Source organism: Pollachius pollachius, assembly GCF_949987615.1.
Source record: "Pollachius pollachius genome assembly, chromosome: 8".
NCBI lineage: Eukaryota > Metazoa > Chordata > Actinopteri > Gadiformes > Gadidae > Pollachius > Pollachius pollachius.
This window is the reverse complement of record NC_136941.1, coordinates 18311447-18324129: the sequence shown is the minus strand read 5'-3', so window position 1 is coordinate 18324129 and position 12683 is coordinate 18311447. Positions and strand designations below refer to the sequence as shown.

At 41.8% G+C, this 12683-nt stretch overlaps 1 protein-coding gene across 2 annotated transcripts; it reads right to left on the bottom strand.

Moving 5' to 3' along the window:
- Window positions 1–2707: 2707 nt before the first annotated feature.
- On the bottom strand, window positions 2708–11483 carry sypb (synaptophysin b). Of its 2 annotated transcripts, none has more exons than XM_079741257.1 (7): window positions 11378–11483; window positions 10077–10142; window positions 4752–4876; window positions 4214–4412; window positions 3903–4094; window positions 3217–3532; window positions 2708–2797 (listed from the first exon to the last, which is right to left on the bottom strand). In XM_079741257.1, exons 1-6 carry the CDS (start codon window positions 11393–11395, stop codon window positions 3248–3250), a joined length of 885 nt encoding a protein of 294 aa, XP_079597383.1. In that variant the 5' UTR covers window positions 11396–11483; the 3' UTR covers window positions 2708–2797; window positions 3217–3247. The 2 variants fall into 2 exon arrangements, with proteins under 2 accessions (XP_079597383.1, XP_079597384.1); XM_079741258.1 differs by lacking the exon at window positions 11378–11483 and adding an exon at window positions 10242–10309.
- Window positions 11484–12683: the final 1200 nt, after the last annotated feature.

The window sequence follows — 12683 nt, the reverse complement described above, 5'->3', positions numbered from 1 at the left end:
TGGTTAATCATGGTCTGACACGAGTCTTTGGTTGCCACTTCACCCACTCTCACTGCTCAGAAAAGATTACGTAACTTCCCGTTTATTGTATTGTGAAAGCTTATTGTAGACCCACTATTCGACTTTTTCATGTCTTACAAACTATCATTCTGTTCAATTCAATAGAAAACCATTTCATGCAGGCGGGTTCATGCATTCACATGGGTGATGAGTACTTACACTGGAAAATATACATTTCCCACCACGTCGACCGTCTGTAGGGCACAGCTATATGCCCGGTGTGCAGCCGTGATTATGCACAGCACTCAATGCACGAAATGACTCGAAGTCGTGTCTAAATCGAAATATATATATTACATCATTGATGAAACACATTATAAGAAGAGGCAGACATTTAACCATCAACAGAATAATTTCAAGTTTTATTCTTTTTTTATTTCACACGAATTCCATATAATAAGAATACAGTAGAATTCTCAAGAGTTTGGGATATTCTTTTCTCAGACTTATCATCATAAATACTACTATGAATACGTCATACACAATAAACACAGCACTATTAAAAGGCGTAGAGTATCACAAGACATCATTCACCACTAACAACAGAGTATATTTTCATTTGAGCATATGTATCAGAGCTACAGTGAAACAGATAGGGAGAAGTAGAGAGAAAGAGAGAGAGAGGAGGGCAGGGGGAACTTAAGGAAGTAAGACAGCTGTTGCTTCTACATCCGACTCATCCCAATAACCCAGGCCTTTTTCAAAAGTAAAATTAAAACGTAAACCCACCATTAAAGCCTATAGCCGGACATCTTCTTTAGTATAACTGTGGAAGCAACAGTTCCAATGCTAAGCCACACCTCACACCATTTAGCAAATATTTTCTTCTTCTAACCACCAAACAGAGAATTGGCAGTATATCTGTGATGACCTGGGAATGTGTGTTCCCGTCAGCACTGGACTCTGTGCTTTGTGTAAAATTTAGCATGTGCTGCATGTGCTGTATGCAGTAAGCTATGTCCTCAACCAACCACCGCTGTACTGATACTATAGCATGAACATTGAATGCATCCATCGGTCTGAACTAGGTCAATGGTTCATTAGGGCCATGTAGGTAAAAGGTAGAACAAACATGCATTACTTGGGCGTGTCTCTCATTGAAGGAAGGGATGGAAGAGGAATTGGGAAATGCAGGAGCCTTATAATTTATGTTGCTATATCGTTGGAAAGCTCAGAATATAGAATATCCGATGGTTTGGGCATGACCTTCAAAGCCATAGCGTCTATTTTGTTCTCACACAGACAACAGTACATGATAATGTAAATATTTTAGTTCCATGATTATGCTGCAATAGAAACAATGGTTAAAAAACTATAGGACTCTGTCTGACTACTATCTGGACCACATGAAGGCGATCAAACTGGACACGGTTCATTGACGTAATTTGCTTGATGCCATAACATACACCCAAACAAAACACATACACATACACACACACTCACATACACACACACGCTCGCACACACACACACACACAGACACACGCACACACAAACACACACACACACACACACTCACAAAAACACACACACACACACACACACACATTGCTAAACAGTTAAACTTCCCTGATACACAATCTTCACATTAATAGAACACAACAGCAGGTTTTTGGAAAAAAAAAGCATAGTATATGCAGATAAAAGATGCTACCATGCTAACTATTTGTCATTACTATATGTATTTTATATTTTTGTGCCAGTTTTTTACATTTTTTGTGAAACACAGAAGTGATATCCTGTCGTGACAGTGATGTCGAGATGACAACCGAAACAGCAAATCAAAAACCAAAATATAAATAATTCACAGCTAATATTTCCTCACTGCTATAGCAAACATGTTTTCTAAACACTTCCGTTGAAACATTTACCATTACATTGACACCAACCTCAACCACTTGAACGCCCCTCCATTATATGAAACATATACAAAAGAAAGTCTGAAAAATAATATCTATTCTAAACCAAATAACTAGCCTGATTAAGGAGTGATGGATATGAATAGGACAGTAGGGTTAAACTATGTAAGCTCCTAAACAGAACCAAAATAAATGCAGTTGAATAACTCTGTGCTCTACATTTGTTGTATAACAACTAATATGGAGTGCACAATTATTCAACTGTGTATGTATAATAATAACAATAATAATTATGTATATATATATATCGTTATGTTTATATTTACACAGCACAGACAAATACATTCTCCCAAGTTAAATATTACTACAATTTTCTCAATTAAATTGAAGACTCTCCCATTTAGTAAGATGTATCTTTACCGTTCATTAGTGAAGGTTTTGGTATTGTGTTCAAGTTTCTCTCGCATGACCAAACAGACAAGCCTTGGTTGTCTTCTACAGTTACGTACATTACGAGACTAAACAGCTTGTTACAGTAAACCCTCCCACCCCCCACCGCCCCCCAGGATAAACCCACCCCCACCCTCCACACACAACCCCACACACCCTCCCCCACCCTGCATTGTGGTCCGGCCGGGCGTCCACATCACCCCTCTGCCTCTAGTTGACTCACAGACACACACACACACACACACACACACACACAGACACACACACACACACACACACACACACACACACACACACACACACACACACACACACACACACACACACACACACACACACACACACACACACACACACACACACACAGAGGACTGTGGAGTTCAGGCGGTGGTCGAGAACCACACTCCTAAATTACAACTAACGTCAGCCTGGAAGGAACACACACACGCGCACAAACCACACACACACACACACACACACACACACACACACACACACACACACACACACACACAGACACACACACAGGGAAAATGTATTCAAAACAGTTCCAGTCATGTGGTTTGGATAATAATCCAAACCACATAAACCACAATAATTCAGAACTAGAATGCAAAATGACATTAAATACACAATACGATATATTCTATAAAGTATACATTATATTTATGATTGTAATACTAGTTAACCACCAGATAAGTTCATCTGTGCATTCACATTACATAATACAGGATTCATCCATAGCTGCTTCCATTAGCTTATGACTGTAGCTTTGGTCCTTTGTGGTCAAACTGAATGTACAGTCTCTTCTCATTGGATGATGACGCTGTGTGTTGTGGTTACTCACCATCCTGCAGCTTCAAACAGATTGGATGGCCTCAGTTCTGATTGGAGTAGGAGGTGGGTTGCTGCTCATAGCCCTGGCTGTACTCGCCGCCCTCGGTGTAGCTCTGCTGGCCGTAGTCGGGCTGGTAGCCCCCCTGGGAGCCGGCGTAGGGGTCCTGCTGGGCGTAATCCCCCCCCTGGGCGAAGGAGTCGGGGGCGGGCTGCTTCTCCTGGGAGGACGGAGCGTATGTGACCCCGAAGGCGGCCAACCAGCCGGTCTCCTTGATCACGAACCACAGGTTCCCAGCCCAGAGAATCAGGTTGATGAAGCCGAACGCCTGGGGGTTTGAAAGAGCAGAAGGGAGTCAGGGCTTTGGCTGGATTTGTTGGGGCAGTATGTTGTTAGGGCTTGGGTCCGAAGTAAAAGGACAGAAGGGCATTAGATGGATAGATGGATGGACACTTTGCTTTGAAACACAGATTGACTTTTCTGCTTGTGCAAAAAGAGAAGGCAAGATCATTTTTTTAAACTTTTTATTTAATCTTGTTATTACTAAATATTTCATTTAAAGAAGTTTTAGTAAAGCCAGCCCTGTTTGTTCACATGGTTCATCCGGCACAATCAAGACAAGAAAGAGCCGATCCTTGGCCAAGGTTTTCCCTAACATATTCACATCAAGCGTTTAGTTACGAGGCCAGAGTACGTACCACGGAGGTGTTGAGGCCGGAGACCTTGGGGTCGTGGACTTCTTTGCAGCGGTTCTCCAGCTCATCACAGGCGGTGATGAGGGGGATGACTTTGTCGGGGTCCGTGGCGGTCTTGACGTCCGACAGGCCCTTGGCCCAGGCACACGAAGACACCAGCCAGAAGAAGGTAAACACCGCTGTGACCACAAAGTCCTGAAGCCAGACCACACATATCCATCAACAGCTCGTTCTGTCAAACCCCAATCAATTAATATCCAAAGTCATGCAAAACAAAGGCTGGTTGGGCCTTAAACCGGGGGTACGGCACTCACAATCTGGGGCCCCTTCTGGTTTTCCCGGTATTTCTCCAGCATGAAGCAGTAAACAGAGAGGGCCGCCATGGAGTACAGGAAGGAGAAGACACCGATGGTGACGAAGAACTCAGCCGAGGAGGAGTAGTCACCGACCAGGAAGAGACGCTCGGGGCGTTCCCCCTTGCAGGTAGGGGCGTCGAAGTACACCTGATGGAGCCTACAGCACATACAGCAACACATGAGTGAAGAGGAATGGATGGCGTTCATTTGGGAACTGATACACTTGCCCATGTTCTTGTAGTTGTAGTAACGCGTAAAAAACCTAGTTATGAGTATAGATCTTGTAATTATAAGATTAAAATCGCATATGAGATCATACAGTTTAACCATACATAATACAAAACCATATCATGGGCCTTCTGCACTATAACAATTAAAATGAATTTTCTTAATTTGTATTCATTTGTAACCATATTGTAACCATTTGTCATTTGTGTCCAGTATGTAATTGGTGATTCAGTTGATGCTAGTATGGGAGTGTGTTTGACATACTGACCTGAACGGATACTCAAATTCTACCTCGATGGCCAGGTCGCTCTCCGACCGGTTTTTACACTCAACGCTCATCTTGAACATGCCTGAGTAACTGCCACATGTGGAGAAGGCGAAGATGGCAAAGATCTGATGGATTAGAAGACATAAGATCACAAAAATATGAGCTCTAACCATCTTAATTCATTGAAGACAAAAGCAATGTATAAAACACATCAGGGAAACATTCAGTGGCAAATAAAAAAAACCAATGAATAAGTACTGCACGATTGTGATTCGCAGAACACGAATATTTCATGTGCAAGTGAACTCCTTTTTTATAAATAATGCTAATATGTAAAACGAGCAACTGTTGTTTAGACTGAATGTCACAGACACATGTTAACACCTCTGGAGCGTCTTGCGCATTGAGGCCGCACCACTCCCCATGAGCTGCTGATACAGGAGCACCCCGTGCAAATCAATGCAGCGTTATCGCCAGGGCTACCGAGCGGGAGCTGCACCTGTTGCCATGGTTACAGCCACCTTAAAGTTCTGTCTGGTTGGCAGCAGGGTTTGCCTTGGCTTGTCGTTAAACAAGTCTTTGGTTATTGGGTCGATCGGTGGTTTGACGCGCGCCGTAAGCTTCCTCTGTCTTTCAGGTGAGAGCTGTGCCTTGCTCTCCCGTATAACCAATGGAACTGCATAAGCGTACACATGCGCGGATATAAACCCACACTCTCACACACAGCAGATTAGTCAAGCCAGACTATTTTTACCATAGCCTAGCCTCCCCTCCCTGCAGGCCAGATGGGATTGGATAGTAAATCCAGTTATTAATCTGTCTGAGGTACACTGCCATCTGTCACCCAACTATGCCTTCAGGAAGCTTGAAAGCCTGTCACAATGCATACACACACACATGCAAACACACACACACTCACGCACAGGTACGCACACAGGTTACTCCCTCTTATTGCCTAGTAGTAAGTAAAGTCTTCCTGCTTCTGGAATCAACACACAAAACTATTTGGAGTAATCTGCCAGCAGATTGTTTGGCTGGATTAACCCCATAGTGGAACACTGCCTTGAAACCTATTGCTCCCACTACTCTTCTATCTCAGGTGTTACGAATAAAGTCAGCCAGCACTCATATTGTATTACTTTGGGCTTTCTTTTAATTTATTTAACATATATATAATAAGTTGATATATATATATAGTTTGTGTAATGGAATTTGAATGGTGAGAGACGACAGTTGGTTTACAATTCATTTACGGTATTTCTTTCAGGACCCTCCGATTAAATATGTTCACTTTGTAAATGTTGCATGTTAACATTCCAAGCAAGATGTTTGCATCAAACAAAAAGGTGTTTGCCACACATAGCTCATTAGGTTATAAGTAAACATGTTTAGAGTGGCTATAACCAAGTGGTATGGTCTGGGTCACTTGTTGGCATAGCCTGTATGAATTTGTGTGATTATGGATGGATTCTGCAAAAATCACATCAGTTAGGGTTAGACATTGTAGCGATCCAGAGCGGTTAGTGGGGCGATATTTCGACACTGTGTACACTTTTAAGCTGAATTGAGTACAAAAGAAATGCCTCAAATATTTGGATAATATGGCTAGTGTGTTTTAACTGTGCAGGAGCATTTCAATGAAACATAGGTTGAGATTTGTATCAATCCATTATTACTTAGAATTTTGTCCTACTTCCATAATTATAATAATTGTAATACTAATACAACTACTATTGCTTTAACTTGACACAAGTGTTTTAAATGTCTGGATTTAAAACGGCATTAAAATTATTTGAATAAACCAGTTTTAAACAATTTCATTAGTAAAACCGTATCACAATGCTATGATTACTGTGGCCTCTGTAGTTGAGTGGATGGCTGAATTAACAGCTGAAAGAAAAAGAGGGAAGAGAGAGATAGATGGAGGGATGGCCTCGGTGTAAAAAGAAATGGCTGCACAAGGAGCATTTGCTGCCATGGTAACAGTATTAGCAGCATCACACTGAAAGTAGAACTGCCACTGCCTGTATCCTGTTGTCTTCTCGCTGGGTAGAGGGGACAAGGCACGCTCGCTACCATGGACGCAAAGTACCATAGCCATCTGGGCTGCTTCTCTCTTCCTCCCTCACGTTGGTTGCTATTGCTTAAATGTGCAAACGCATAAGCAAGCAAAATGCTAGGGCCTTATGTGTGCCCGTGTGTCTGTGAAAATGAACTGTTTCATTACATGATCCACTAATTGGTGATTAGTCGTGTAAAGTCAATCTGGTCCATTATAAAAACACAAATGTGCTACTGCATCCTAAAGCTTGTGGAGGGTGTTAAACAGCTTCTCCAGCCTCAAGCCTGTGGAGAGTGTTAAACAGATGTACGATGCACATAGAGTCACCAGGGCTCTACAAAGACCTCACACCATAACCCATGAAGATAGTGGATAAGAGACACTGTTTCACAGCAATTCAGTACATCTTTTCGCTCTTTCTCCGAAAAACTATAATGCGGACGATAAGTCAAAAAGTGTGCATTACATCACAGGTGATATTATTTATTCTGCTTCTGCTGTTTGCAATCTGATCTTCACTAGAGCAGGGGGTGGGGGTGTATTTGGGTTGTAAAGATGTTGGAGGTCAGCCCCCATGTAAGAGCTGTGTGTACATTGAATTCTGCGCCCTAAAGCATCCAACATGGGCATCGCCACTGCTATTCACTGAAGAGACGGACAGAAGTGTCGGGCCTCCTGCATGACTCATACAACCAAGGACGTTCTATTTGTAGTGCGTGCAAACGAAAATGCACCCTCGTCCACGCAGGCAGTGGCACCCAGAAGAGGGAGAATCTGTATTTATATGCATGTGCGTTCATACAATGCAGTGTCTGTAAAAATTTGGCCCTTGAGTGGGTGTTTTCACAATTCAACATAATAATATTTGTTTGACCTTCAAAGCCATCACTCTCGCAAGGAGAAACATTCGAAGAATATATTGAGCCAATTAAAAGGTATTATTTTAAAATGCAATCCAATAGTCCAAAACCTTCCAGGATAATATTTGTTGAAAAGGAAAGTGTCATGCCGGGTACAAATAGAACATCTTGATGACTCATCACGATGGTGTGTAGAGTAACGTCTCCAGCTTAATCAATCCTATTGGAAGGGCGGGTGTAAGTGTATTTATTTGTCCCCTGTGTAAGCAGAAGGGAGGCGGAGCGGGGACGTGAGTGCAGCATCATGTCCATATTAATCCACAGAGAGCAGCAGCAGCGGCCCACCAGCTGCCCCACTTCTGATGCGGAGACACACAGAGCCTCTGACACATGATTCATGGAGCCAGACCCATGCCTCCCCGAGCCCTGTCTGCTGATTGGTGGCCACAGTGCGCCGTGACCCAGGCGGGCTGTGCTGAGAAGCTGGAACAGTCACACTGCTCCAGGGGAGGACTACACTGTTAACACCAACTACGTCTTTAAAAGGGCTAGCTAGGCCGATCTCCAACCTATGTTTATGCATTTTCCCTGCATGACTGCAAGTAAGACGTCCATATTAACATTGTGGTCTGTTTCACAAAGATTTCTCAGATGTATTACACTGGCTTCTAAGTAGGGTTACTACAGTATGGTTACCAAAACTGGGGAAGCTGGCCAAGCTCAAAGCCACAGACCCAGATTAAGGATATGAGCAACATCTGTGTTTACACATCTCTATGTTGTTTGTCCATCGGCTGCTGAGTCATCTCGTATAGAGAAATGCGCTAACCGTAGTTAGCTAATAAGGTGTAGAATAATAAAGTAGGCCTTTGTAAGCATTTTACAGGGTAAATGCTATTTTTACAATCATTTTATTCCACGGCAGCAAGGTCAAACTTCCTACACATTCCTGGTACTTGCATGGCCTCAGGGTAAACATTGAGAAAGTAAAACATTAATGGGGCCTTAATAGGCACACATTTTCAGTTAGGGTCAGGTTTTTACCAGGTTGTGATACAGTCAAAACTTCTAGAGAACTAATGAATGTATAGTAAAATTGATTATAAAAAAGTCCTTTATCTGACGAGTTCTGTCATGGCGCGATCCCTCAATGGCCAACCAATGGCCTCTGTTAAAGAAGTTGGGAAGTGGACTTCTATACCCACAAACATTAGAGGCTCATGAAGTTTTTCAGAGTTTGAAACCACCCTGAAGCTTTTGCTAAAGGCAGCACAAATATGTCAACATTAATGATCGCATAGGATTTATTGTACAGATGAACTTTTAGGTATTGTGATGTTTTATATGGTGCATTTGCTGTAGTTGATTTACCTGCCCAGGGAAAATAAATGTAATTCAGCAGCTAGCTAACTCTGGTGCAATTACTAATTATTGTGCGCTATCCCTGTAAGAATAAACAATCAAATAAATAAAGACGAGGAACGGCATCTAAAGCAAAATTACGTGATCCTGGGCAACAACAGGGAAAGGGCAATTTTTAGAAACCAGAACAGTAGCTATACCTGTTTTATAGAAACTAAAGAACATTTGTTTCTATAACTTTATGCTTGAGGTCATTCTGTCTATTTAAAAACGTGACTATGCAATAATATTTGAGCGTCATGGAGTCAGTGGCAAAGTTAAATAAAATCTACAATTTTGTGTGTCATCATGACTCAATTGCCTAAATAGCCTAGAACTAAAGCCATAGGCGACTCAAAGATGTGTACGAATATTTAAAGAAAATGTATCACTTGATATGAATCAGTACTCCTCAGATTGAACCATTTAATAAAAAACAGCACAGAAGGTGCTTTATCCCCATTATCTGGTGAAAGGACATTTATACACTATATATATATATATATACACATATACATATATATATATATATATATATATAAAACACTATATATATAGTGTTTTATTTCCATTTTATCAATTTATACATATGTATTTATATAAGGATGGAGGCCCTGGACCGAATATGCTCCTTCCATACGCCATTCAATGCACTAACACGTCACGCTCAGCCAGTACCCAACCAAGACGAAGCGACGATCGAGCCGCACGGCCTGATGGGTAGTGTAGTATTATCGCCACGCTTGGCCAGTCACGAGCGTATAAAGCTTCACGTAGACTACAGCTTTGTGCCCTCTGATTGGCAGAAGGACACAAATATGTCAGCCAACTTCTCGACATAAATAGATTGTATTCTAAACTCTCAATTTAAAATAAATATCGTACGATTATAACGTCGTTAGGCACAGATTTTGCTGCCCAACTTTCAAAACCAAGATTCTCAACTATTTGAACTTCCATTAGGACTACAAAGCGCGCCATAATTTCCATGCGATCACTCACCCATTGTAGAGCCTTGATGAATCCTAAAGGCTGCTTGAGTATCGTGAACTGGCCTTGGGCCACCAACTGTGAAAAGAAAAGAACCACAATGAACATTTTTTGTGGCACATCATACAAACACCGGGAGTCAATATGAGAACGTTTCAGACGGTTAAACAAACGCACCTGTCAATCGCACAAAATAGGCTTACAACTCCGCATCCGTAAAGGAAAGGTGTTTTCACGCGAGCGCGTGCATGCGTGTGTGCTTGCGTGTGTCTGTGTGTGTGTGTGTGTGGGGGGGACTTAAAGCGAGAGCGGGTGGTCGGGGTGGGGGTGGAATTGCAATTCGATCAAGCTGACTATCAAATTGTTATTTTCGTTCGCTTGTCTGCACAAACATGACTGGTGTATGTTCATTCCGCATGACGGCTCACTCCCAGGCTACGGATTCACTGCGTCTGGTTGAATGCGGCGACGCTGTGTGTCTTTCGGCTGTGAGCATCAATAAATGGCCGCACTGGAATGAGCGATATACTATTTTTTGCTGTACGGTTTAATCTTTGAGCTAGGCTATTTAGCCTTATATAGACCTACCCAATACCATCGATTATGTTTTCCCAGGAAAATATTCATATTAAATAAGACTGCACTGAGGCATCGGTGACAAACGTTAGTAAAGTCGTTGAATTAACCATCGAGGGATTGGTGTGTGATTGCAAAGCTGCTGTCGCTGGAGGTGGTGGAGGCTCCTGTGTGTCCTGGCTACAGACTGAGAACAGGCCTACTGCGGTCTTCCGGAATATACGAAAAAGGCCATTAGAAAACTGCTCTAGTGGGCTCATGTTCAACAAATGGGACAATTGTGCGGTGAAAATATGGATTCATTTTGATTTATATGTCCAATTGTCCAATAAGGCGACATCGTGCCCTCGGTAGCCAAATGTCATTGCTGCAGTAACCGTTGGACCACCTATAGGATGGTTTGCACCGGGAGCGGGCCTCTCCATCATATCTCCCGCATCATCATATTGCAAAAAAAAGGCGCAACACATTTATCATGCAGTCTGTTGTTTCTTGTAGCGCACTGCAACACTTCGTTCAATGGAAATTTGTAATTCGGTTTAAATGCTAAAACGGATCGAAAGCAGTGCATTTCTCAACTGAAAGGTCGGCAGAATTATTACAGCGCCCTCTAAAAAAATTATATATATATATATATATATATATAAATATGAGTACAACCGCAGTAAATTGATATAGGTTTGCCGTCTAAGAAGCTGATTTGTTATAAATGTTTTAATATTTTTCAAAATCCTTACCTGGTTTACAACGTCCATCTTGGCAGCTTACTTGTCGATAAGAGGATCAGTGAGGCAGCGGGAGGGAAGCGTTTCATCCGAACAACACACGGGAGGAGGACCGCGATGAGCCCAGGAAAGCTGTGTTGCGTCACGAGCGCGCTGAGGGGGCACGTGAGGCGGTGATACGTCAACCAAAGTCGTCAGACGTGGAGTAAAGCTCGTCCAATCAGCGCTGCTTTATCATAGGAAGCCCAGCTTTGGAAACAACATCTCAGGATGTTTACCTTGCCAGAATGTGATATGGTCTAAATATGGAAGGACGCCGTAGTGGCTTTGGGGGTCTTCCACTCCAAGCAGAAAAGATCTGGATTCGACCCCATTATCTGCAGCTGACAGTAGTCATACCTTACCAAGACGAATTACCCCACCCAAAAAACAGGAGGGAAGCCATGATTTGCATTAATATATACCATTAGCATGGGGTAAGGCTGGGTTAAGAGTTAACCCTAAACCTATTAAATAATGTATGAATAAATACCTTAGTTAACATTTACACCATTAATCACCATTATTTAACTGTTAATGAACTGTTAGTTAATCCGTATTACTGCATTAACTCATGTTAATAATCGGTTGATGGCTGATTGTTAGGTGTTACCAGCAAAGTCAGCTTCTCTGGTATCACGAGTGACGTCTGAAAGGAAATGACTCCTTACAACCAAGATCTTACCTAAATATACCTTAGTGACAGAGCATTCACAGAAACAGTAGCCCTACAGTAACATCATGAAGTATTTTATTCTTATTTTTCTCTTTGTAAACATCTTGAAGACATTTCATATTTCAGATATCTGAAGAGCCACTCCCCCAAAAATATTGATTTTCTTACTGGTGACCACATACCCATTACCACATTTGGCTGTGCAGCACAAATCAAAGTGTTAATCAATTGAGTATTATAGCAACCAATATGTAGTACAGTGGTTTCACGTTGCAGATTACGCTGGAGGTGGGAGTGTCTGTCCATCCCTGCTTCTGCTTCTAATTCAGGGAATATTTTGGGTAAGAAAATACTTGACAAGAATGTTTATTGAGATTATTCTTAAGGATTTCAACCACACCAGAGTACCTTTAACCATAGTTATTATATAGATATATGAACAATCTGCATAATAACAATAATTGTTAACGTAGTTTATTCCATATAATTAGAATGTGATGATTAATAACCTCAAACATAATGGATTCGTATAAAGTGATGACACACAAAATTACAAAACAATGCAAAAATGCAGCTTATCATAGTAAAACTATCATACCTTTT

What these genes read in the sequence shown, in the direction of transcription:
- sypb (XM_079741257.1), bottom strand. An exon ending in GAATTTGAGTATCCGTTCAG is followed by an intron (nt 4,413 to 4,751) that starts GTCAGTATGTCA and finishes TATGTGCTGTAG; the next exon opens with GCTCCATCAGGTGTACTTCG. An exon ending in ACCAGAAGGGGCCCCAGATT is followed by an intron (nt 4,095 to 4,213) that starts GTGAGTGCCGTA and finishes GTCTGGCTTCAG; the next exon opens with GACTTTGTGGTCACAGCGGT.